Source organism: Cuculus canorus, chromosome 1, assembly GCF_017976375.1.
Source record: "Cuculus canorus isolate bCucCan1 chromosome 1, bCucCan1.pri, whole genome shotgun sequence".
NCBI lineage: Eukaryota > Metazoa > Chordata > Aves > Cuculiformes > Cuculidae > Cuculus > Cuculus canorus.
This window is the reverse complement of record NC_071401.1, coordinates 170,632,284-170,657,137: the sequence shown is the minus strand read 5'-3', so window position 1 is coordinate 170,657,137 and position 24,854 is coordinate 170,632,284. Positions and strand designations below refer to the sequence as shown.

The 24,854-nt window shown below is 37.2% G+C and overlaps 1 protein-coding gene across 10 annotated transcripts in view; it reads left to right on the top strand.

The window, feature by feature from the left end:
• ANKS1B (ankyrin repeat and sterile alpha motif domain containing 1B) overlaps positions 1 to 24,854 on the top strand; it is a 427,137-nt gene that overhangs the window by 259,829 nt on the left and 142,454 nt on the right. For all 10 annotated transcript variants that reach the window (XM_054066137.1, XM_054066169.1, XM_054066129.1 and 7 more), the window contains one exon: positions 11,860 to 12,012. In XM_054066137.1, the coding sequence (XP_053922112.1) occupies positions 11,860 to 12,012 (153 nt within the window). The remainder of the gene's footprint in view (positions 1 to 11,859; positions 12,013 to 24,854) is intronic.

The window sequence follows — 24,854 nt, the reverse complement described above, 5'->3', positions numbered from 1 at the left end:
TGAGAAAAAGGGACAAGATCTAGAGATACCCTCAAAACTGTTTTGTTGAGAACAAAATGGTTATGCAGTTATTCAGAAGAATCAACATCTTCTGAAACAAAGATAATTAAGTAACACAGAACAGCTTGAAGCATGGGCTGAATAACAGTGAGGGAGTCTTTAGTAGATTCCCTGTTGAGCTAGAAAAAAGAGGCCTTAAGGACCATGTTTCTAATGTGTTTTTGATGCAAGAATATTACACCAAAACAAAGGTAGTCAAAAGCAGAAGCTGTGCATCACATTTCTTCACTTAAATTACTAAGAAATGCAAGAGACCTTACATAGTAAAAACACATAATTTGCCATTGAAAACTGAGTTCTCTTGAAGGCACAGCTACCAGAATACTTATGGGGCCCAAAAACTAGGATCGTGGTAAGTCTTACTTAATGTAACTTACCCTTGCTGTATTCATAATAGCTTGCTGAAGAGCTAAAATGTTTTACATCCTGCAAAGAACCATGAAAATTTCTGTAGTTCTATTTGTTTGTTGATAAGTTCAGCTCTGTCATCATGCATTCGAAATAGTGCACACCATTTAAGTATTTTAAGATCTCAAACCATAATTGGAGTCTCATTAATTTGAATCTCATCAGATAAAAATTCTTTTAGTTTGTTTGCTGTGAACATGCATGACTTTTCTGTTTCTCATTTAACTTAAAACTTGATGACTCCTTGGGTTTTTGTACTTAATAACACTGTGGATGGTGTTATTTTTAGTTTTACTATTAATGTTTCCTGTCTTGTGATACTTTTTAATTCCGATATTGAGGTGGAAGTTAAGTGCTTTAAAAAACATCTGTGGAACAGCACTTCCATAAAGGCATATACTCAAGTAGTATTGAGCAAGCTTGAGGGTAAAAATCAAGAAACAAAGCTATTGTCAAGGTTTTAAAATACTCTTTTTTTGAAAAACTCTTTGTTATTCTCATCACTACTCCTTTCTGCAGCCTGAAAATGCAACAGGCGTTTAGTGGCTGAAAAGAGAGACTGTCTTTTTTAACTCATAATTGCTGGATTCCTAAAGAGTGATGAATTTCTGTAATACAAACACCAGTAGCCTGTTTAGAAACTGGTTTCTAGAGCTTGAAGTAGTTTCAAATAAGAAAAAAATGTAACATATCTGTCCATAGATGAACTAATCAATGTAGTTTATTATGTAGTGTTTAACCAGTATAAAAAGGTATGTTTACCCAGATTTCTCAAAATATTTTCCCATGATGATTCTGTATTTCAGGGGGACATTTCAGAGAAGGGTAAACTAATATGTTTGTAAGAGATAAGCAGAGTTGAAATCTTTCAGTTAGATTTCTGCTTTACAAAATATCCTTTAATTTTGTTGGATTAGAGCTGGTAGCTCAAATTCTCATCTCTCACTAGTGTAATTTAAGTTATTCGAGTTTCACATTAATATTAATTAGAGCACTTTATAGCTTATTATTATTAGATAAGGTTAAGACAATGCGGTAGAAATATCATTTGTAAAGTTAATTCATGAAATGGAAATCTTTTATGCCTGACATAAGTCTGGGACCAAATTTCATTGCAAAGTTTGATACTGCATTTAAGATTTTTTTGTGTGTGAAAAGAATGAAATTAATAAATTTTTGGAGAAGGACTTTATATCTTTTATTGAAAGGATGTTCAGACTTGTTGAGAGGCAGAGACAATATCTAAAAAGATACCGAAGTTGCAAGTACAAGGTCTTGAGGAAAAAAAGATACTTAGAAAAGAAGTAAAAGAGCTAAAATGTTTTTGAAAATAAGAATTATCCATGCTCATTTGAAAACTTAGATAAGAAAAAAAGAAGGGTTTGTGTGGGTTGCTCAGTGTATGGTTTCTTCTCCCAGCGCATAATGGGAACACATTCTCTCAGCTGACAGATGGAAGAAAGATGTTAGCTGAAAGCAGTTTTCTCCTGGCTTCAGAGTTATTCTTACAGTATGTAACTTGTTCCTTCCTGCATGGAAAGGTCTCAGCACAAAGCAAATTTGGGAATCTGGTAGCAGTGATGTGCAGGCAGCCAGGATCTTTCCTGGGTGCTTTGCAGAACCAGACAAGATGTAGAATATGAGCAGGCTGTGAACACATACTCTCTATGAGTAGTGTTATACGAGCAGAAAACCTGTGCTTCCCAAAAGAGCTGGATCTGTTACATATATGTAACACTTTCATACAAGCACAGTAAGTCTGACATTTAGGAGAACAGAACTGCTGCGCATGTGCACTTTAGTTATACTCTCTGTGTAAGAAAGACCACATCATAGGTTAGCTATTGCTATATTGCTGTTGGCTTAGAAGCCTCAGAGCTTAGCTAGCTAATTTGAATCCTGGTGTTTCTCTCTACCATTCAGCACAGCAAATAGGTAGATCATTCCAACTTCCACTCATAAAGACGGTGCCTAAATTCGGTGATGCTGCAAAGTGGGTACCATAATGTTTATAACCATTTCCTGCTATGACTCCTTGATTCTGGTCTGCTGGAAGTGAAGATGAAAAATAGTATTCAAAGGAAATGCTTTCTACCTTGCTACTTTTCTTCCTTCTAGTGCCTCTAAGAATTACTTTCCTGATTTGGAAGGAGGAAACTCATCTGGTCATTGCACTGCTTATAAGACCTTTTACCATAAAGACAGAAAAAAGTGTTAGAATCCAGCATAACGCATGAACCTTTCAACTGTGAAACACAAAGACGCAGTCTACATTATTTAAGTAATGCAGCACAATAAGGATGGATCAGCAAAACAAGGCGGTTAGATGTATCCATGCTATAGTTCAGGATGTTTACTTCAAACTAGCCTTAGGCTGGTCGCATAGACTAGATGTCCCCTCCACTCACGTGCTTCAAAACTGTCTGATGAAAGCAGTGTCACAATATTTTCCTTCTTAACTGAGCCTATCAGTGAGCCAATCTAAACATGACATGCTGTCATTTATCTGTATTATGTAGATGACAGTAGCATGTCACTGGTCCTTCCACCATTGCCCACACATTAAGTTGTATTTCTCTTCCTGCTTCATATACGCTTTCTTATTTGTGGTTGACACACAACACCTCATGCCTACCACCTGCTCTGAGAACAGCCAGCAAGCAAGGAAAGATGCTATCAGAGTGGAAGCACTATTCTCTTTCTGTGGCAGCTAGACTAGGATGACAGCTTGAATGAACTGACTTAGATTTTCTGCGTATCCTTTTGTTTGAGAGAGAAGGCTCTGACAATTGCTTTCTGGGAGTATTTGTTGGTGTGGCTGTCCTGCCTCAAGCCTTTACTCTTCATGTGTTCGTGAGCTCCATAAAGGCCACTGATAAGATACACGTTCCCATCTGCAGCCTGTCCACCGGCAGCTATAAACCAGAAAGATTACTAATCGATTGTCCCTTTACTGATTGAGGTATATTTATGAACATATTTTCAGGTCATCTAAAGGACTTCCAATACCTCTATGGTCAATAATTACAGTGCTGCATTCAGAGGAAACACTAGCATCTTGTCTATGGATAGCGATAGTGTTGGCATCATCTACATACCGCGTGCCTCGTAGGCAATGCTAAGCACCATCTTCATAACCTCGTCATGAGACCATACACACCCAGAAATGGAATAAGTACCAAATATAACTGTAACTCTGTCACATGTTGTGTGAAAGGACACCATCTGCCTGCCAGATAGCATTTCCCATGTTTCACTAACTGTAGGTCTGGGCTGTGTTCTGCAGATTACAAAGATTACAAAGAAATGGATCTTTGTTTTCTTGTCATTGAACTTTTATCCCCACTCCCATTTCCACACGAAGGCAGTGGAGATGTCTTCTTGGCTTCCAAGCCTTGCTTACTTCACCCATTCACTCCTCAATGGCTTTAGGTTGATAGATATGTTTATTCTACTTACTGGTGAGTGGCTGTTAATGCCTGTCTGCAGTGCCATCTGGAAACTATGGAAACTCTGCAGGCCACATCACCATTAAAAAAATTCCAATTGTAGCTGCTAGAAAATGATTGGTGAGGTGGGAGGAATGAAAAGCTAAGAAGGCATGTGTAAGTGACTGCTGTGACTTGGGGAGGGTGGAGGAGGAACAGCTGAAGATAACTAGAGATTCGGGATCTGATTAGGTTGGAGAGTACTTTTCTATGTTTCCTCTCACCAAGAAGCTCTTCTTCATGTCCTCCTCCCCCTCCTCCTGTGAGATGTAATCCTCTGTTCCATCCTCTCCCATGTTTCATCTACCAAAAGAAATATTTCAGCTACTCTATGCCTATGCCTTTCGTTGAAGCGCTCTACTCAGAGAATGACTCTCCCTTCCAGTCATATGATGGGATCCTAGTATATTGTATTCAAGGTAGTGCCCCAGAGTGTCCCCAGCAGCATATTTTCAGTCTCAGAAACAATCTCTGTCCACACAGCATGCTGTGTTCAAGTTCAAGCTTGAACCTCGGCAGAGAGGTTCAAAGGTCTCCAGAGAGGCAAGGTGGACTCCAGAGGTACCTTGAACAGCCCATGGCTCATAATTCCCACTGCTCAGTCCCAGAGAACACATTTGCATTAAAAAAAGCTGAAAATCATAGTGACTAATGACACAAACATTTTCTTGAGGGCTGACATAGTGCCCCATGGACTAGCAATGACAGAAACTGGTCAGCGTGGCCTAATGAAACAGGCAGGAGTAGCACTTGCAATTGTAAGAAAACCAGAATAAAGTCCAACAGTCTGATGCAACTTGAACACTTAGAAAGAGTCTGCAAGAATGAGATATAGAAGAGTGCCTATCCATGGAAGCAGTGTTTCTTCCTCAGGTTTGGCCTTGCCTCCTTCTTCATCTGTTTCTCATTGCTTCTGTAGCTGCTGCAGAGGAGCATGATTAGACAGCTCTGGACTCCCAACAGCAGTCATGTCAGCAGCCTCCTGTTCCTGACATCAGGTTATCCCCCTATTGGGAAGCTTTTGACTTTCTAGTAGAACAGGTTGATGTACAGCATCGTTTCCTTGGCACTCTAGTTAGCACTCTATGGAACCTTCTGTGAAGCTGAGGAGACTGATGGTTTGTTTAGCCATCACAAAAAATAGCATTAGTAAAAGGTGGATGGTAATAAAACCATTATAGAAGCAACAAGAAATTCAGCAAACAATTCTGAGCTCAGCAACAGAAAGTGAGGCAATTAAACCAGGAAAAGCATCAAGGAAGGAAATTACTTGAGTCAAGAAGAGTTGAAGGGTATTGGCAGAAAATACAAAGGTATACTTCCACCATTTGGTCAATGTGTGCATGTGTGTTCTCTCCCTTTGAAAGTGGTAAGGCTGTCAACCACTTGCTTCAGTTCTTTGTGTCCCAGTTATAGGGCTTAAAATGTGTTTGATACATGACCAATGCTGATCTTCTGGTTCACTTTCCTCCAAAAAGAAAGATGGATAGAGTGTACCCAGACCTCTCTGCAAAGCAAATGAAGGCAAAATATGTTGCTTTTAAAGTGCATTTTGGCACCAAACCATAGTACTATTGGGCCAAATAGATCACCACTAGTGCAACACCTAAGTGCGATAAAAAGCTTAAAGTGTAGTTGATAGCATGTTATCTAAAGTAAACCAGGAGCTACTCAGGATCCAGCATGTATGTATGAAAATTTGACTTTGGAGGTGTCAGGCGGTGCTAATATCCAGTTTTTGAAAGTCTGCCTGTGAGGCTCCAGCTCTATGCACCAAAGTACCAACAAATATCCCCAGGACATCTTCTAGAAATTATACTCATAGAAACTCTTGAGATCAAAGGCCAAAGCTTCCAAGTAGTCCACAAATTCCAGATTTAGGTCTTCTTATGATTATATTATATGTCATTGAAATGTCCTGAACTGTTGCATACATCCTCCTCAGTAATACTAAAGGAGACCTGTTCTTCTCTCATCCCAGACATTGTGTCTGATGAAGAACCAGGAGGCCTTTTCAGTCTCCGGAAGGGGGTCTGTTTAAATTTTTCCAGGAAAAAAAAAAAATATGTGCATGCATCTATTTTCCTTTAAATTCAGAATATAGACTGAAATTGCAAAAATCACAGAAAGAGTGCCTATTGCAGTGCTGGCAATCTTACACAGGAAACTCTGAACCCAGTTCATGGTATTCTGGATTTATTATAACATCGGAGCAGGATCCTGAATCAGGCAGTGCAGTGATGCGAACATGCCTACACTGCCTTTTTGTAGTAAGCTCCACAAGAAGGTGGAAGGCTTTTGATTGCAGGAAAGAAAAGTCAAACCTTATTAGAACACAAGTTTTAATAGTTAAATTTTTAAATAGGTGACAAAATAGAATAGATATCCAAAAGGTACATATACAGCTTTTCCTCACCAACTATGTATTTCCAGACCGGAAATACTGTTTTCACTCAGTGGCTTTTTTAACAGTAGCAAGTACAAAGTCTTCTCAGGTGCTTAAGGAACTGTGCCCACCCCTCAAGAGATATGCCGCTCTGCCCCTGACTGCAGGCTCATATCTGCATGGGCACTGCAAACAGCAGCTCCACGTGGGGCCCCTGTGCCAGTCAGTGTCACTCTCCTGAGCCTTTTCTTTCACTGCTCTGGAGGAAGAATTATCTCCTCTTCTAACAAGATAAGTCCAACTGATAACATTTGTAAAGTACATAATATGTAACAGATAATTCACCAAAACAGGGGGAAAAAGAACTGATACCTTCCCCATTACAATCATCCCGAATTACTCAGATTGATAGTTGATAGTTTCATACAAGTTCCCAAAAGTGCTGCTTAAATCTTTCAGCAAGGTCAGCAGTTTAAAAGAAAGTATTCTGTGCTTGCTAAAAAGATCTTTCTTGCAAACCAATGCAAGTGTAAATTCACTGTAATCGTAGCTATCACTTAGAAAGGTATGAAAGTCAAGTCATCTCTCTTTATACAGCAGATAAAAAGCTTGATTTTAATACACACAGAGTTGAGATCCACCGGATAGTGATATTGCCCATGGAGAAAATAGCATTAGTTCCCCAGCTGCTTGAGAATATCAGAGAAAACTGGTAACAGTCTGTGTCACTGAATTCACCTTGATGTTTCTGGTGAATATATGATTACTTTGAAGCTCTGTTTGTGTTCATTTGGCTACCTTTTAGAGACAAAATCTCAAGCACTTTCTATCCTAATGTAAAAGACTATATAAGTATAGCAGTGATGCACCTTTAAAAGACTGATGTATGGATGGTTTCTTGTAAAAGATTTCTCAGCCCACTAGGATGCTACTTAACATTACTATTTTGTTATGAGAAACAGCTATTTCTGTCTCCTGCTTTCTATTTATTTCAAATGAAGCAATTCTAGTGAGAGATCAATAGGACCTAGGAGAGAAATCTCTTATGCTTTGTGTCTTCTTCCACACTTTGTTTATATCCTGTTTTCTTAAACATTTCTTTTTCTCTAAATCCTATGGACTTCTTTCCTAGCCTTTTCTATAGCTGGCATGCTAAAATTGTTTGTGATGAAACAGCTCACATAGATTTTGTTCTTTAGAGATAACAACCGAATGAACTAGTAGCAGTGTCTGTGGAAGAACAATACTGCCCCTATTTACGAACAGTTAATATGTGAAAGACTGTCATGACTTGAAGGTTAGAGATTTTGTACTGCTCTGTTTGACACCATTGATGCATGTGTTGTAGCTGGTGCAAAGTGATTGAAATTTTATACGTGGAAATACTGTCAGTAGACAGGAGGAGTATTTTCTTCCAAAAAAATCAGTCAGCAGCTGGCATCAGCAAGGAAGCCTACAGTGTAAATGATTTGAGAGAGGAGTCTAAGATCATGGTGCAGTATAGAAAAAATGCAAAGAATCCAAGAACGTGACATATTAACAAGCACTGGGATAAGATGCAACTAAACAGGAGCTCTAATAAAGTAAAGGGGCAGCACTTCCAGATAGCTATTTCAAAGTGCTTTTGGTTTTATTTTAAAGCTCCATAACTTTTTGTATGTAACGCATATACTATTAGTGACACTGTGACATCTAGATAACTTATCTGTCTGTCAATAAATATTTGAAAGAAAAACGTTTAGCCAGCTATGAATGACAGTTAATAAGCTTGTTGATGTTATTAACAGACAGAACAAAATTGTCCATACAAAAGGACAGATACAGAAAGTTTATTAATTCTCATTTATTTGACACACTTTAGAAAGTTTATTTTAGATAAGAGGTTGGTTCTTGGTTCATGACAAAACAAAATACTGTTTCAGTGCTGAAACTGCTGGCAAATAGTCTAGTTCTGAGATTAATTTTCTGTGACAGAAGCAGCAGCAGGGGTCAGTTGAAGGGGGACAATGGGGCAGGCAGGGAGCACCAGCACAGTGTGAGTGGGGCAGGGATGCTTGTAGTGACTGCAGACAGACAAATCCATGGCTAATCCACAGAGAAGCTTCAGGAGGGTGAGTTGGCGGGTGAGGGTCAGCAAGGTGCATAGCTGGGCACAGATGTACCTATGGCATAGCTCAAGTTAGTGTCAGGGACATGGACCTGAGCTCACATGCAGCTCTTACAGAAGGTGGGTTGGTCCCAAACAGACTTCTCACTGGTCTTTTTCACGTGGGCCTAATCCAAGGCTACACTGCTGTACCATCCCTGACACGAACACAGGCAGCTGGAGCAGGGAAGGAGAAAATATTTGTAGAGCCTGCTGCTGCCCAACAACAGACCGGTGAATTTTTGTGCAGATTACTGGGTGACCTGATGAAGATTTTGTCTATTGGTACTAAATCAAAAGGGTGAAATTGCTACACACACTTCAGTTGTTCTCAGTCTTTTGCTTATTGGATTGTTCACCTGTGTTTGGTATCCTGCAGCCCTTCGCAATACACCTTAGCAGAGTGATATCTGTTTTAACAACTCTTCTGGTGGAGATTTCTAGTGGGAACTCAGAATTCAAGAAGTTCTTATGCTGTGTTCGCTTTTTATAGGGGCTGATGTGTTACCAAAATTGTGGACCAGACTCCATGAGATTTCTCAGTCAGCAGGTCAAAAACCCAAAAATGTTAATATCAGGATTTATCAAACATAAAGATCAAAGAGTAATAGACAAAATAAATACTTTACATAACATACACCATCTATATACATTGAAAATAATTTTGAACGTGGTTCCTTTTCTTTGTTAGAGAAAGAGAACAAAAATACCTTATATCTTTCAAAAGTCATGTGGAATGTGTACTTCTCTGTGTCTTCTCTGTATTACATTTTTCTTCTTCAGTTTTTTGGGGTCCTTCCTTTTTAAGTGTCCATTGTTTAAGCATATGTCATTTCAAATCAGCTCTTGAAATAAGTTTCCCAAGAGTCAGAGCTACCAGAGTCATCCAACATTTTTGCAGTCTGCTGGACAGACTACTGTCAGTCTTAAGATTTAAAGTAGATCTGAATGACAACAAAAGAAGGATTTGCCATAAATTTGACATCTAAGAATTTCATTCTAAATTAGGATGAAACTGAATTCGAAAATGTCACTTTCAGCAACAAAACTGAGCTCTTGCTTTCTAATATGACTCCATTGTAACAGAAGTGACCTGAAAGGCTACAGTTCCCATTGTTGGCTACATGATTTCTCTTTTCTCTCTTTAATGATTTAAGACAATTATTTCACTACATTATTTAAATATTTCCATTAATATTTTGTATTCAACTTCTGCAGCAAAATACCGAGGAGTGAACTGTCATATCTATGATGTAGTCTGCCTGCATCACTCCTCTCTGATACTGCAGGGAACCAAGATCAAGATCATGACATGCTGGCTTTCTGCATTTAAACAGACAGATTGACGAACACTATTGCCACTTTCAAATGCAGACTCTGATTTTTTTCCCTGCTTTGAATTCAAATTGTATTTCAAGTAAGCCATTAGAAATTAATCAGTTCAGGCAAGATATTAAGATCAGAATTCTCTCCTTTTTAAATTACTTTGTCACTCACTTCAAAATTAAGCTCAAAACATTATTTTTCTGTCACATTTCACTTGTTTCTCAGAAAGTAGGAATGTACATAAGCTGGCAGAAATGGGAGGCTGGCTTTCACTGTGCACAGCTTCACCCTTGCATGGTCAGAAGATTCTATGCAAAGCACAAGATTTCTAAACCTCTAAATCATCTTAATGGTTTACTAGTTCAGTGTATTATCAAGTTAGCAATATTTATACTTCTATACAAAGATGATGTGCATACAATAGTGTTGAAAGCTGAGGCTATTGCATTGGATTTTCCACTTCTTTCTACTTCTGCCGCTATTGCGTATTACTTTAAAATTCAAGAAAATGGTATGGCGTGACAAGCTGCACAGGTAGAGGCTTTGCACATTATTATCTTTGATGTCTAGCTTGAATATCTTTACTTGGGTCACTGAGAGACGGTTGTGAAAGAGAAATTGCAGCAACCTGTCACGGTTTAACCCTTCCTGGCATCTAAACACCACACAGCCGCTTGGTCACTCACCCCCAGCAGGCTGGGGGAGAGAATTGAAAGAGTAAAAGCAAGAAAGCTTGTGGGTTGAGATGAAGATAATTTAATAGGTAAAGCAAAAGCCATGCACGCAAGCAAAGCAAAACAAGGAATTTATTCACTACTTCCTATCAGCAACCAGATGTTCAGCCATATCCAGGAAAACTAGGCTCCATCATGCATAATACTTACTTGGGAAAACAAATGGCATCACTCCAAATGTTCCCCCCTTCCTTCTTCTTCCTCCAGCTTTATATGCTGAGCATGACATCATTTAATATGGGTTATCTTTTTGCCAGAAGGAGTCAGCTGCCCCAGCTGTGTCCTTTCCCAGCTTCTTGTGCACTTGTAGACCACTCACTGGTGAGGTAGGGTGAGAAGCAGAAAAAGCCTTGCCTTTGAGTAAGCACTGCTAAGCAATACCAAGAGCACCTCTGTATTATTAACACTGCTTTCAGCACAAATCCAAAACATAGTGCTATGCCAACTACTATAAAGAAAATTAACTCTATACCAGCCAAACCCAGCACAGCAGCTTAGTAAAATTCAGAGAAATAAGATGCCAGCAGCATTTCTTAATTTGTTATGAAAAAATATTTATGTAATTATGCTTTCTGTGCCTGTGTTGCTATATAAATGCAAGTAGTGTGTGTGCTTCTGCGTACAACATTCTGTCAATTCCACTCCAATAATGCTTGGTTTCATTGTCCGGTCTCAAGCAAAAAAAAAAAAAGCTTAGAAAAGTGTATTTGCAGGCAGACAGCATCTAAAGCATTTTAAATTCCCAGGAGTTCCATGAAAAATGTGATCAGATAGAAGAACAAGACCTTTTAAACCTCCCCTGGGACTGGAAAAATATAGTGAGGATTCAATCATTATGAAACATCAGATAACCTAGTAGGAGAAATTAATTAGGAATAATATAATCAAGGCAACATTTTTTATTTGCAGTGTGGTACCAAAAAAAAAATCCATTCCTCAGTCTCATTTCTTTCCCTTCTTTGAAATCTTAGGTGCAAAGCTGGCATGTGCAGTCATGATATTAATAATCTCTCTTTCACCCTTTTGCCTCCCCTCATTTATGGATTCTCTGATGTGTAGTAAGAATTGAGCTCCAGCTATGGTCTTAGCATACTCTAGTTTAAAAGGGAAGCAGCCATAAGAAAAAGATCCATTGAAAACTAAGTTTCATTAGTGCTTTTTTTCACAAAATTGTTTCATGTTGTAATAATCATTAAAAGAATGTAGATCAGAGAATAAAATAGATCTAACACAAAGAAAATAATACACATAACTGCTGTTCTGAAAGATGTTTAATGAATATTATCGGTAATTCTTGTTCTTGTTTTTCAGATGAAGCAGGTTGGTCACGATGGCTACAACCCCACCTCTGTAGCTGAATGGCTGGATTCCATTGAACTGGGTGACTATACCAAATCCTTTCTAATTAATGGCTATACATCGATGGACCTTGTGAAAAAAATCTGGGAGATTGAATTAATTAATGTAAGTTGATCAAGTTATACCAGTAGTTTCTGCTAAATACATTGTAATACTTGTCCTTACATAGCAAAGAGAAAACACAAAAGCAAATTGCACTACAAATACTGTCATCAAGTACTGTAATGATTACAGCTTTCATGCCTATATCTGGGTCGACTGTACTCTTTACTTCCATTTGCTTTGCCATTGTCTTGAGCATAGTATTCAATCAGCATGATTGTGTCTGCCTTCAGGATGCTGAAAGACATTTAAAAATATATTTTGGTAGTTTATAGCTACAAGGCATAATTCTTTGCTTTTAAACTGCTTAGCAACAGTACTTCCTGTAAAGATACTTAAAGATACTTACTTTTTCTACATGTTCTGGCTAAATTAAACAAAAAAAGGAAACCTTAACAATAGTTAATAAGTTATGCTACAGGAACAAACCATTTTATTTAATTATCACTTCTGCTTGAAGCTCTATTTACATGAGCTGGTTAAATTAGATGCCCATATATAGACAACTATAGATGTTACTGTGGACTACAGTGCAGAGTGATTTGGAATGAGAAATAAGTTTGTACTTTTACAGTGAAGACATTGACAGCGCAGATTTGCCAATGGAATTTTCATGGAAGTTATATATCTGAAACTGAGTTGTTTCCTTTTATAAAATACACGTGATTATAGCTTCGAATCTGTTGTGGCTTTTGAAATCAACAGTTATTGTCAGTTTATCTGAACATTAGGGGTATCCTTATATGAAGAAAAGCCCCCTATCATATTTTATTGGCTCTTCATGGACAAAAGGACAAAGGGCTATGGTCTTCCTTCCAATATAGGTGATACTGCATCTTTTCCTCTAATTAGTGTCTAACTCTTGGAACAATCAAAGTGCTACAAGTAACAGTAGACAATGAAGCATAAGGTAAAGCAGCTGATATAACTTTATACTGGGAAACAGTTCCCAGCATGTCCCAGGCTGGAGAAGTGGAGAACATAATGATGGTGTGAAGCCATGTTTCAACACGATAACTGATGCATGAGGCATAAGTAGGTACAGCCCAAGACCAGCAAACTAGCACAAAAATGTAGAGTAAGAGAAAAGGACCAAACTCTGCCATATATGTTATGTCTGTTGCATTCAATGTATGTTGCAGGTGTGTAACTGAAGTCAGGATATGGCTGATGCTGTATATGGGTCCTATTTATAACTGTGATTATTTTTCTTATAAGTGGCTGGAATTTTAATAAGAACTGGGAACCCTTTGCTACAAAAGAAAATACAGACTAACAACTAGCACTGAGTTGAAAAAAAAGTGGAAGTGTCTGAGTTACATTGCCTTCTGTAACTCAATTTTCAATGCCAAACATTTTGCCACAATCAATTTGGAAACAAATTACCCTGTAGCTCCCCCAAGTGGATCATTAAAACCTCATTAAAGGCTTGCGGTTTGGTTCCAAACTTGCTTAAACTGATGAAAAGAGAAATATCTACACTGAAATTAACAGGAATGCAGTACTATAAAACTAGTATAAACCAGACAAGTATATATCCCTCTAATTCTAAGACTTAACTTCATGCTCTTTTTGAAGGCCTGAACATTTTGAGAAAACACACCTTTTTGTCATGAGTTGAAAGAAGCTGTTAAACAGTTGTTTTATATTTGTATAGCCATAGATACCTATTCTGATCAACATTTTTCCCACCTGATATAATGTTGGATTATGCTGGTCAAGAGCAGTCTCAGAATTTCTGTTTTAGTCCAGTCAGTATGTATTTGATTCCCATCAATAAGTAGTAAATAACTGTAATGATATAATCTTCACTGAGAAAATCTGTAGCTTAGAAAATGTTTGCTGTTATTTTTCTGTTTCAATTGAGGGAATCTTTCAGAAATTGAGAAGAAATTTGTTTGAAGTGTTGTGCAGAATGACAGAACAGCATACTTATCTGTGACCAGCAGGCGTGCTGTCTGAAATCAGTTTCAAAGGTCTCACTTTCCATTCAGGTGATGGCAAACTGAAGCTTATTACAGAAAGCTTTTCATAAAGCAATGCGTAAAGGTCAAAGCCACTAACTCTGGAACAGGATTCCTGACATGAATAAGTCAGAATGCAAGCATGTAAAAGCCAGAAAAAAACAGACTCAGCATCCTGAAAAGAATTCAGTGGACCCTTGGTTTGGTGGCTCTTGGTGCTTATATTGTAGATGGACCGATAAGTTTCATCTGCACTTATGCCAAATACACAACAAGAATGTGTCAAGAGATGCAGATATGGTAACTTTTTCATTTTAGCCATCATTTTAAACAGTTGCAGCCACTGAATTTTACGTAAAAGCCATTCCTACTTTGGTATGAGGAATCCTTTAGGCATATTTGGTGCTTCTTTCCATTGAACTACTGGGAAATCATCCATGGCTTCTGAAGGTGTAGAAACAGATTTGAAGGTAGAGGTAGTATATACTGTTAGATAAACTAATAGAAGAATAAACTCCATGACAGTGGAAAGAAGGTGACATTTAAATTTTTACGAGCTCTTATTTACATCTTAAAAAAAGAAAATTCTTTTTTATCTTGTTTACACGCTTTTTGTGATCATCAAGTTACATGCCTATGGATGAAATTCAGGAAGTTTTAGATTTTTTTCCATAGATCTAAACTAGTAATAATGTCTTCATTTATGATGATGCATCTGAATATACTATTGAGTTTTACTTATCACAGTTCTCTGAAGTTCAGTGTGTGAATACTTTTCTTCTTCTTCAGGGCATAAATTTATTCAATGAAGTTATTAAAGTAAACAGTTCTTTTTTGAAAGACAGAAAGAAGAAAGCATATTCTGAAAGTCTCCTTGCAGCTGAATGAAGCTAGCCTCCCTGAATTCACTTTATAAATGATAAAGGATGGTGAAAGAAGGGATCATCCAGAGGATGATTCAGAGTGGTTAAATTTAGGTTAATTATCTCGATTACTTGTTTGTCTCTCCCTACTGACATACAGAGATCCTAAGAAGATTAGCTTTAGCATGAATCTTGATGTGCTTCAGGGTAGAAAGCCTCTTCAGAGGGATCTGGACAGAATGGATTGATGGGCTGAGACCAGCTGTACAAGGTTCAACAAGGCTAAGTGTCAGGTCCTGCACTTGAGTCACAACAACCCCATGCAACACTAGAGGCTGGGAGACGAAAAGCTGCCTGACAGAAAAGGAGCTGTGCTCCCCAGCTCAAGAAAGACAAGGAACTACTGGAAAGAGTCCAGCAGAGGGCTGAAGCTTCTCTTCTGTGAGGAAAGGCTGAGATCTGTGTCTGTTTAGCCTGGAGAAGAGAACACTGAGAGGGCATCTTATCAACACTTATAAATATCTAAAGGGCAGGTGTTAAGAAGATGAGACCAGACTTTTCAGCAGTGCCCAGTGACAGGACACGGGGCTGTGGACACAAACTGGAGCACAAGAAGTTCCGCTTTTGAACATGAGGATATACTTCTTTACTTTGAGGGTAACAGAGCACTGGAACAGACTTCCCAGAGTGGTTATGGAATCTCCTTTTCTGGAGGTATTCAGAACCCACCTGGAAGCACTTCTGTGCAGCCTGCTCCAGGTGAACCTGCTTTTGCATGGGGTTGGACTAGCTATTTCCAGAGGTCCCTTCCAGCCACGGCTATCCTGTGATTCTATAACCATTCTGTGATTCTATAACCATTCTGTGATTCTATAACCCATCCAAAGTGTGCACCTGTGCTTTAAAGTATAAATTCTCTTCTACATGACTAATCATATTATTCTTCTCTGTTATTCTGGATTACTTATGTAACCATCCCCCTCGGGGAATCACTTTCTTCAGGGATCTTTTACCAAAGACATACTTCAGGCAAGATATAAACAGTTTAAAAGCACAAAGCAAGTTATTTATTGTCTAACACACACAAAACATTGCAGGACTAATCCACTAGGCATTAAATCAACAACCATCAAATGAGTCACTAAGACTACTGGGCAAATAGTCATCGCTCAGGTAAGAGACGGCTGGCCTCTGTTGCTCCCTGGAACAGGGTGATCTCTAATGTCACTGAGCTGCTGTCTTCTCTGTTTTCTCTGTTTTTCCTTGGGATTTTATACATTTTCATGTGAATGTTGTTATCCTTGAATCCTTGAGGTGCCAGTTTCCCGTCTCAACAATCGTACTTATGCCTACAACTTTACCTTTCTTACCTCACTTGCTTCCAGCCTGTGCACTCTCTTACAGCTCCTTCTCGTGCCCTAACAATTTTCTCAAAAGAAAACTGAGAGCAGTTACACAGATGTGCTGCACAGAAAATAGACCTTGAATCACAGATAGCTGAACTCCTGGGAGGAGGGTTACATGTAAGTGGCCTGCTTTACATTTCTTCTCAATTAGTTCATCCTGTACTGCAAGCTACTTCTATTTTTGTACATCCATCCTTCACACGGATGATTCAGTCTTTGTCTTCTTTAAAATTAATCTTTACCAAAAGGGTTTTAAACTCAATTACTGTCCAGATTTTGAGCTTTTGGAGAAGTGTTCTCGATATTGTCTCTCACAGATTGCTTTCCTGTTCAGGATCAGATTAAATATGCTAGAAAGAAAATAGATAATGGATTGCCTTCCATTAGTTTATAACTACACACTTTGGACCCTCCATAACACCATAGACAAGTTTCACAATTTAGTTTAATTATATACTGTGTGAAAAGTGATTATATGGTTATATTAAAGGCTTCTGCATGGTGATTTCACTACAGTCCGATAGGTTTTGTACTGTAGGAATGAAAGAGCATGAAAATAGACATACTGAAACAGATCAGAGGCTCTACCTGACCCATGGCGCCATCTACAAAAATGTCTTTAAACAGATGACCAGGAAAGTCTACATGAATAGGACAATCTTACTATCAACTATCTGCAGAACGTTCTTCTAGTCATTAATCATTTTCAGCTCTAAGACTTCTGGAATTGAGCCAGTTCTTCCCAAGTAGTCCTTGTCTTTCTGAACCCCACCATCTTACTATCATCATTAGGTTTTGTGATCTTAGTGCTAGTCTTCTTTTCTACGGAATTTGTATTCCAGCAGAGGTCCGTTCACAGATCTCTTCAGGAATTCTCTAGGAACCTTCTTCCACTTTGAAAACTGCATTTTCTCCTACAGTTTCCTGGTTTAACTAGCTATTTACCCATGAAAGAACTTCTTGTCGTTTAGTGCTATGTCTCTTTTTTTGTGTTTCTTTTTTTTTTCTTAAAAACCTTTTGGAAGTGTCTTTATCAAAAGACTAGAAAACCAGGAAAACAAGTAAACCTTCAACATTCTCTATTTTAAAGAACTCCAATAGGCTTTTCAGATATGAGACTCCTTTACTAGCAGTCACTTTAACTCTTCTTGGTTGTTTTTATCCACGTGTCCACTGCTAATACGGATTATTAAATTCCTACTAATTTGCCTGGGACAGCCTTAGGGGACAGTATTTCCATGAATCTTCCATGAAACTCTTCAAAAATTGGCATCAATTTCGTCGTTTTCCAGTCTTCAGATAACAATAAGGTTTTAAGGGAAAAGTTACACATCATTGCTAGCAATTCAGCAAGTTCATCCTTGAATTTCTTTTCTGTTTATCTTTTCTGCTCTGTGGTTAATTTACACACTTCTATCATTTCTCCTTTCAGCCAGCCATTTGCAGACTGACAAGTCTTATTCCGTTTAGCCATTTCATGCTTCCAGAAATCCTTGTTTGATATCTTTCCAGTCCTTCTCTGTACAGCTCCAGTACACAAAGTGCCAGCTACACGTCTAATTTCAGAGTCAGAATTTCTTTATGCATATTTAGCTTAAGCCTGCAGCTCTAAGGTGTAGAAACCACTGTACTGAACTTAGTTCTCAAAGCTTTCGTGAGGCCTTGGCCAACTAATGCACCTAGAATGTCAGTACGACTCTCTTCTTTAAGAACTTAAACATGGACCACAAACTACATTGAAATTCCTTAATCAAGTTAGTGTTTCAGTGTCATGGCAGCCTCCCTATCTACTCCAGTGACGCAGATAGCAATTCCAGAGCTTGACTGTGTAATACATACCAAATGGATGTATTTTATAATCTGTTCACTTGACAGCTTAATTTCCTATGCTCTATAGCGTGAAAAGATGCCCTTTTCTTAGGAGGGCTGTTCTTCAGATTCTGTTCAACAAATTACTCTGTGACTTTTCTTCTCTTGTTATTACTTAATTTCCCAAGCGTGCCACGCTGCAGAGGCAGTTTTGGAAGAGGAATGAGACATTACATTTCAATAACATGTTCTCAGACATTGCAACTGCAAGTCTACAATTCCCGTTCCTTCTCTTGTCTACCTCAGATCCTGTGCTTGATTTCAGATCACTGAAAAGAATTAAGTGTAACCACAGTTCTTTCTGATCTCCTAGAGACACTGCTGACTGATAAAGATGCACATAGCTCTTCCTGTTGTTGCTTTCTAAATGGCTCCAGCAGTTTTGATAGCCAGAAAAATCTTCAAGGCTGTGAGTCTCAGTAGGCTGTGGGATCTCACCTTATTAGGTATCTTGCTTTTAAAAATAACTTCTATAGTTGCTGAGTTTATAAATTGCTCTTTGTGACTTTTTCTGTGCTCAATCTTTCCATGCATTCAGAAACAAATTACTAGCGTACTTGATTAAGAAAGTACTTGAAGTTTATTTATGTGTACAAATACTTTTAAAACAGCCACATATATAAATGTGTGCACACACTCATATATGTGTGTGTATTTATATATAAATGCATATAACTGAAAGTAAAGAATTCTCCAGCAAGCTAAATGCCACTTCTGCAGAGACAGCCATGCTTATGTAATGTGCAAATCCAGAAATCTCGTATTTCAAAGTTCCTAAGAAGCATAAAATTCTTTAGAATCTCTCTGACATCTTGTAAAACAAATGTGCCTCTTGCACTGAACAGATATTTCTAGCCTTTGAAAATTTTATGGGTGTCTTTATAGTTGTCTGTCAGGCAGGCTGAACTTTGGGTCTCTCACTCAAAGTAGTGATGTATGTATAGGATGCATTAACACATTTAAGAAAATCTTTTCTACTGCATTTGTGGTGAGTTTTACTTTAAATAACTACAAATTTGAAGTGCTTAATGCACAACTGTGATTGGTTCAAGGAAATGTGAAGGAAACTTCCAATATCTGGTCGAATTCTGTGGCTAATGTTTGCAAAACTATCCTAATCAACATTAATAATAGGCCCAAGTATTAAGCAGGTTTTTTTGACAACAGGATAGTTTCTAGTATATTTTAAATCAAATGCTACAAAGATGGGTCTGGAATTGAATAGCTTTCATCATAATGTATTACTTCTTCATGAGGTAAGATGTATATAGATTTCCTCAGTTGCTCTTACATTAGCAGAACAATGCTGCAAATGAGATTACACTAATGTGTTAGCTGATACAGTTGTAAACACATAGGATTATTCTCCAAATTACTGTGTTTCCTTTCTAAATGGGATCAGTAGGTCCACGTAAAAAAAGTTGTGAGATATTATACAAACAAGAAGGTTTTTTTCCGTAGTGTATAGTTGTGTAGTTTTCATTCATTCAGAGTACCCACAGGGGTTTCAAAAGAGTTCTAATAATGCACATCTTTGTTTCTTTTGCAAGAATGAAATGCTGACCAATTGCAACCACATAGTAAATTTGGTTCATTAGGTCTTGCATTTGAGAATGATTCTTTCTGCAGTCAGATTCTTTCTACTTTGATTACTGGTAACATCATCATCAATCAGCCACTCAGTTCCTAAATGACTGAGGATGTTACTGATCACATAGAAACTGCTGTTATATTGTAGTATTGCAGTGGATGGTTCTAGAAAGCTCATTGGAAGCTCTATCCTCGAGAAATCCATGTGCAGTATTGTAACTTCATAACGCCTTTAACTTATATAGAATTTATACATGCAATGTTTTGCATATGTAGTGATCTCATAGCCTTCAAATGATTTGATGCACAAACTTCTGTTTGCTCCTCATGGCAATGCAAAATACTTTTAAAATATGTCATCCTCTTTCCTCTATCCTGTTACTTGGAAAAGATCAGGAGATGACAAACCATGTCTACTGTTTACCTCTTCCTACTCCCACCTTGGATCATGGCAGCGCTCAGACTCAGAAGAAGTGGGAGGAAAAACACTTCTTTTAGCTCAAATACAGGGCTTTATTGAGTTTACAATACAACATGGTAAAGAGAGAAAGAGAAAGAATTTGCACTGTGGACATTTTCATATCATTTATTTTTTGGCAGTATGTGATTCTTTTGTAATCTATCTGGTATAATTTTACAGTAGACTTTATTTAAATATAAGAGATTATGTAAGTACTTTGAAATAATTTCCCTAATTTTATATTAATATTTACTTATATCAAGAAAATAATAAAAAGTATTGTGTTCTGATTAGAAAGTAATAGTAAAATAACCATGCTTTATCAGTAAATCTAGCCATAGAAATGTGCAAATTTCTTTAAATGTTTCCCATTTCCTGCATTTATTTTCAAATGTAAGGATTTTAGCCATACCAAAATGATATAATTTTTTAGCAATCACTTTTACCTCTTTTTTGAGGTAAATCTTTGTTCTTATATTAGAATTCTTAAAACCAGAGCTTTTTTCCCCCGTATTTTTCTCCTTTTTCTTTCTCTCTGCCCCACGCTCTCTTCAAAACAAATTATAATCAGGTAGTGATTGGCAGCAATTTTTAGCACTAATAATCAAAGCTGAGCAATTTTAGCACCTATTGTGTTCCACCTGCAGGATCATTTTCTTGTCCTGTAACACACTAGGTAGCACAAATGATTGATTTATAATACAAGATAATTTTTTTATTAAAGCTACCTATTCTGTGTAGTGCCAAAGAGCACACTGTCTCTGAAGCACCCTAACAAAATCTCTCTCCATTCAGACAGCAAATAAATTCTTATCACCTGATTTTCTGTCTGAAATCCTAGTATTATATAAGAAGGTTCCTGTTTCAAGTTTCAGAATGTGATCTCCTTTCCAAGAAGTACAGCAGAAGCAATGTGTCTTCTTATTCTCTTTTAAAATGCTAGAAAAATAACCTCTCTTCCCAACCCACAAGTTCTCTACAAAAACAGATAAAATAGTCACTAAATATTTTGTTGTCCTAGGCAACAACTTGTTCTGCCTTCACTAGCTTAGAAGAGCTCTGGATAAAGAGTTATATTTCACCAGCTTAACCTTTTCAATGTTGTTGAGCCTGCAAGAAAACTAGATTTCTATTTTAAAATAATGTCCTTTCTCAGATCCTTTCATCTGAGATTAATTTAGGAATTTTAGACACATCCTGTTTTGAATTTGGCCTCCTAAACATGCTGTCCTCCATTACATTGTAGATTGTAGTAAAAGTGGCTTCATTATGAGTATTTACATGTTGTTTTCTAGACAATATTTATGCTAGCTTTGCTGGAATAAGTTGATTGTTTTGAATGTTTGCATTTGTTCTCCCCAAACCCTACTTCTCATAGTTCTTGGGGCATTTTTAAAAAGGTGATGTTGATTGAAGGTCAATGTAAAAGCAAACAAACAGAGTGATGTTAATGAGGTAAAACAATACTTCTGTCTTTTCTTTCATGAAAATTTATAGTGATAAAAATCATAAAGTATCCCCTGTTTGCAAAGAAATTAAACTGCAGAATTTATTACATAATATCTTCAAGGACTGCAGTACTATTTTCATACATTAAAAGAATACTGTTTTTCAACTAACTCTCACATTCAGTTGTGTGCGGAGAAGAAATCTTCTTTAAAATGTTTTAAAATCTTTTTTTTCCTGCTTCTTCATTGCTTTATAGGATATTGTGAGGAGATGTTCTTTCCAATAAAAATTATCAGCACTATGTCAAACCTTGACCATCATAATTCGTCTTCTGTTCACAACTTGTTTTAACAGTTAAAGGTAAAGAGTACTGAATGACAGTCATTTTAGCTATAAGGATAATGAAGATCAGAAACATTTTCCCTGTACAGCAGATCCTGTTAACGTTCTCAGATGTAAGAGCAAATGCAGTGCTGTGCCATACAGACATATAAGAGTGATTATTGTGCCGGAAATAGGACAGCTGCATTATCCTGGGTCTTCTGCCTGATCCTCCCTTCTCACGTCGTTCAAAGCTAGCTCGGATAACCCTGCAATCCACTGCATTTGTATCATACAGACGCAGTTCTGGATTTCAAAAAAGAATCAAGTATTATACCAAAGTATTATACCAAGATTATTAATAGAAGTAAGGTCAGAATTTTTCAACACAATAAAGTATTGAAAGATGAGGGGAAGGAAAGTATTCATTTAGCTACAAAAGGTTCTATTGCAGCTTACAGAGTTTATTGCAGTCTACAGCCAATAGGGCTTGAATTCTTAAAGTCATCTTCAAGGATTTTGTCCTTCATTGTTTTTACTTTTCAAAAGAATAAGGTTTCAGTCACTCTCCATAAGGGGGAATTCAAAATGTTGGTAGCTGGTGGTGGCAAGAAACCTTTCATATTCAGTCTCTATTATTTCAGAATTACATACCATTATCTCCAATTATCAACATTCTACAGATCTAAATAACACATTGGCACCCAAATTTTGACACCCCTGACATAGTTATTGGCAATACTTGTGATCCTTTTCATAATGATCAAGTCATTACAAGGTTACATACATTTAACTCCTGATTTATATTCCTACCTCAGTTTGTAATTTTTCTTATTTTAAAATGTATTCTTCCTATCATGTAGAGATCTAAAAAATGTAGTATTCATCCAGAAGTAGTCTATTACATGGATTTTAATTCTCTGCCACAATTGAGAAAGAATGTGAGAAAATGCAGTTAATATGTTTCTATGTGCAATAATATTCAGAATTTTATTCAGAAAATGAATTACGATATAACTATTGCAAATCTGTTACCCTGTTAATAGAAAATCTTTTACTGTATTTTATCTGTGCTTTTCCATGGAGTACATGATTCAGATGCAGTAACGACAGAAGGTACTGGAAAAAATATAGTTAGACCTTAATTATACTTTTTTTCCAGTATTGAGAGCTGGATCAGAACTTGCTTGAGCCAGTGTCAGGTTATATGCACGTACTCAACAGGAAAGGCCATACATCTATTTTCCAAATAGCATTTTATATTTTTCTAGACACAGACCAAGCTCCTGGACATCCTGATTTTCTCAGGGTCTGAAGTCCATGTTACCATTTAAAGCAACAAATTCAATAACAAACATACTGGGCGGTTGCGGGTGAACTGCTAATGACTGTGTGGCAGTCTCTGTCATCAAAAAAGGTTTTGTCATCATCCCCTCTTCCACATGCATTATCTATATGAAGATGGAAACCACAGTCTTAACTTCTTTCTTTGAAACACTTACCCCTCCAGTAAGCCACAAAGAAATGCATATGCACTCATGTGCACACATAAAGCAAAAGAACAAGAATTATGCAGAGCTAAGTATTTTAAACATTTGTGTTCCCACACGCAATATGGTTCTACTGTGTTTTCAGTGAATATAACTAAGCACAAGGTAGTTTGTGCTTCCTGACTTATGAGTTAAATTTATGTAAGAATTATACAAGCAGTAGATAAGCACCCAAGCCATAGCTGAGGAGGATGAATAGCAAAATGCTAGGCTAGTTCACAAATTTACATTACTAAAGACTAGTGATAGATCTACACTGCTTCTTTTGTTGAAGCTGAGCAACAATTTGCAAGCAGAAGTAATTCTTCTTACCTGCTTTTAACAGCAAAGTATACAGTAGCACTAATACATGACATCCACCAAAGAAGTTCATTATCTTCAGTTATTTGCTGTGATATGTGAACATTTTTTTTTGTTAATTTGTGGCTCCTTGGGAAGCAGAAGCATAAGATGTAACTTAATGTGACAAAAAAAATGAAAGTAGTTTAATATGCTTCTAAGCATATGGAGTGTTAGCTTTAGAAATTCACTAGAACTAACGTGTGGGAAAGAGGAAACTGAGAACTGAGGAGAGTTAGTAGTAAATGAGGGAATTATGCGCAAGGATGAGATGTTAAGAGTGGGAAGCAACTGCCATTAGATGCTAATGGGTCTAGACAGAAACACTAGAAATACAAAATGAAATAACTAACACAGAGTATGTAAGTATCATATAAACCAGAAAAATATTAATTTAATTAAGTCCTTACTTTACGTCTATCTAAAATATAAGCAAATGACTATACCGCTACAGAGAGAGTTTCGAATAATCAAAATTATTTTCACAATTAGGTTTTCTCTGTTTTCCTTTAGTCTTCAAATTAGTTTGCAGGCTCCTTATGGCAGGGAAGCATCTTCGTTGATTGCTAAAGAGCTCCTAGAACACTCTCTAAAGTATGATCTAAAATTATAGTTTCTCTTGCTATTTTTACTACTATTACTTATAAACAATTACAGGATATCAAAATGATGGTTTACAGAAAAAGTGAAAGATGGCCATATCTTATGTGTTACAGAAGAAATTAAACACTGGACAGTGTTTTAGGTAAGAAGATTTGTGTCAAGAACACCTTGATGTGAGAAAGAGTTTAAAAAGATTCTTTGAAGATGTTTCGTTTAAACTAAGGTTCTAGGCAAAATAATTTCTTGGGGATTTTAGTATAATACATTTCAACTTTTCACCGTAAGATTTCTAATGGTCTCTGGAATCCAGATAAGGAAGACAAGCAAACTGGCTGCTATATTCTCTGCACTTCTCCAGGGATTTGACACAGATTATTCCAATGTGTCAACAATAAAATATGTTCACTCTTTTGCAGGAGGTGCTGTCAAGC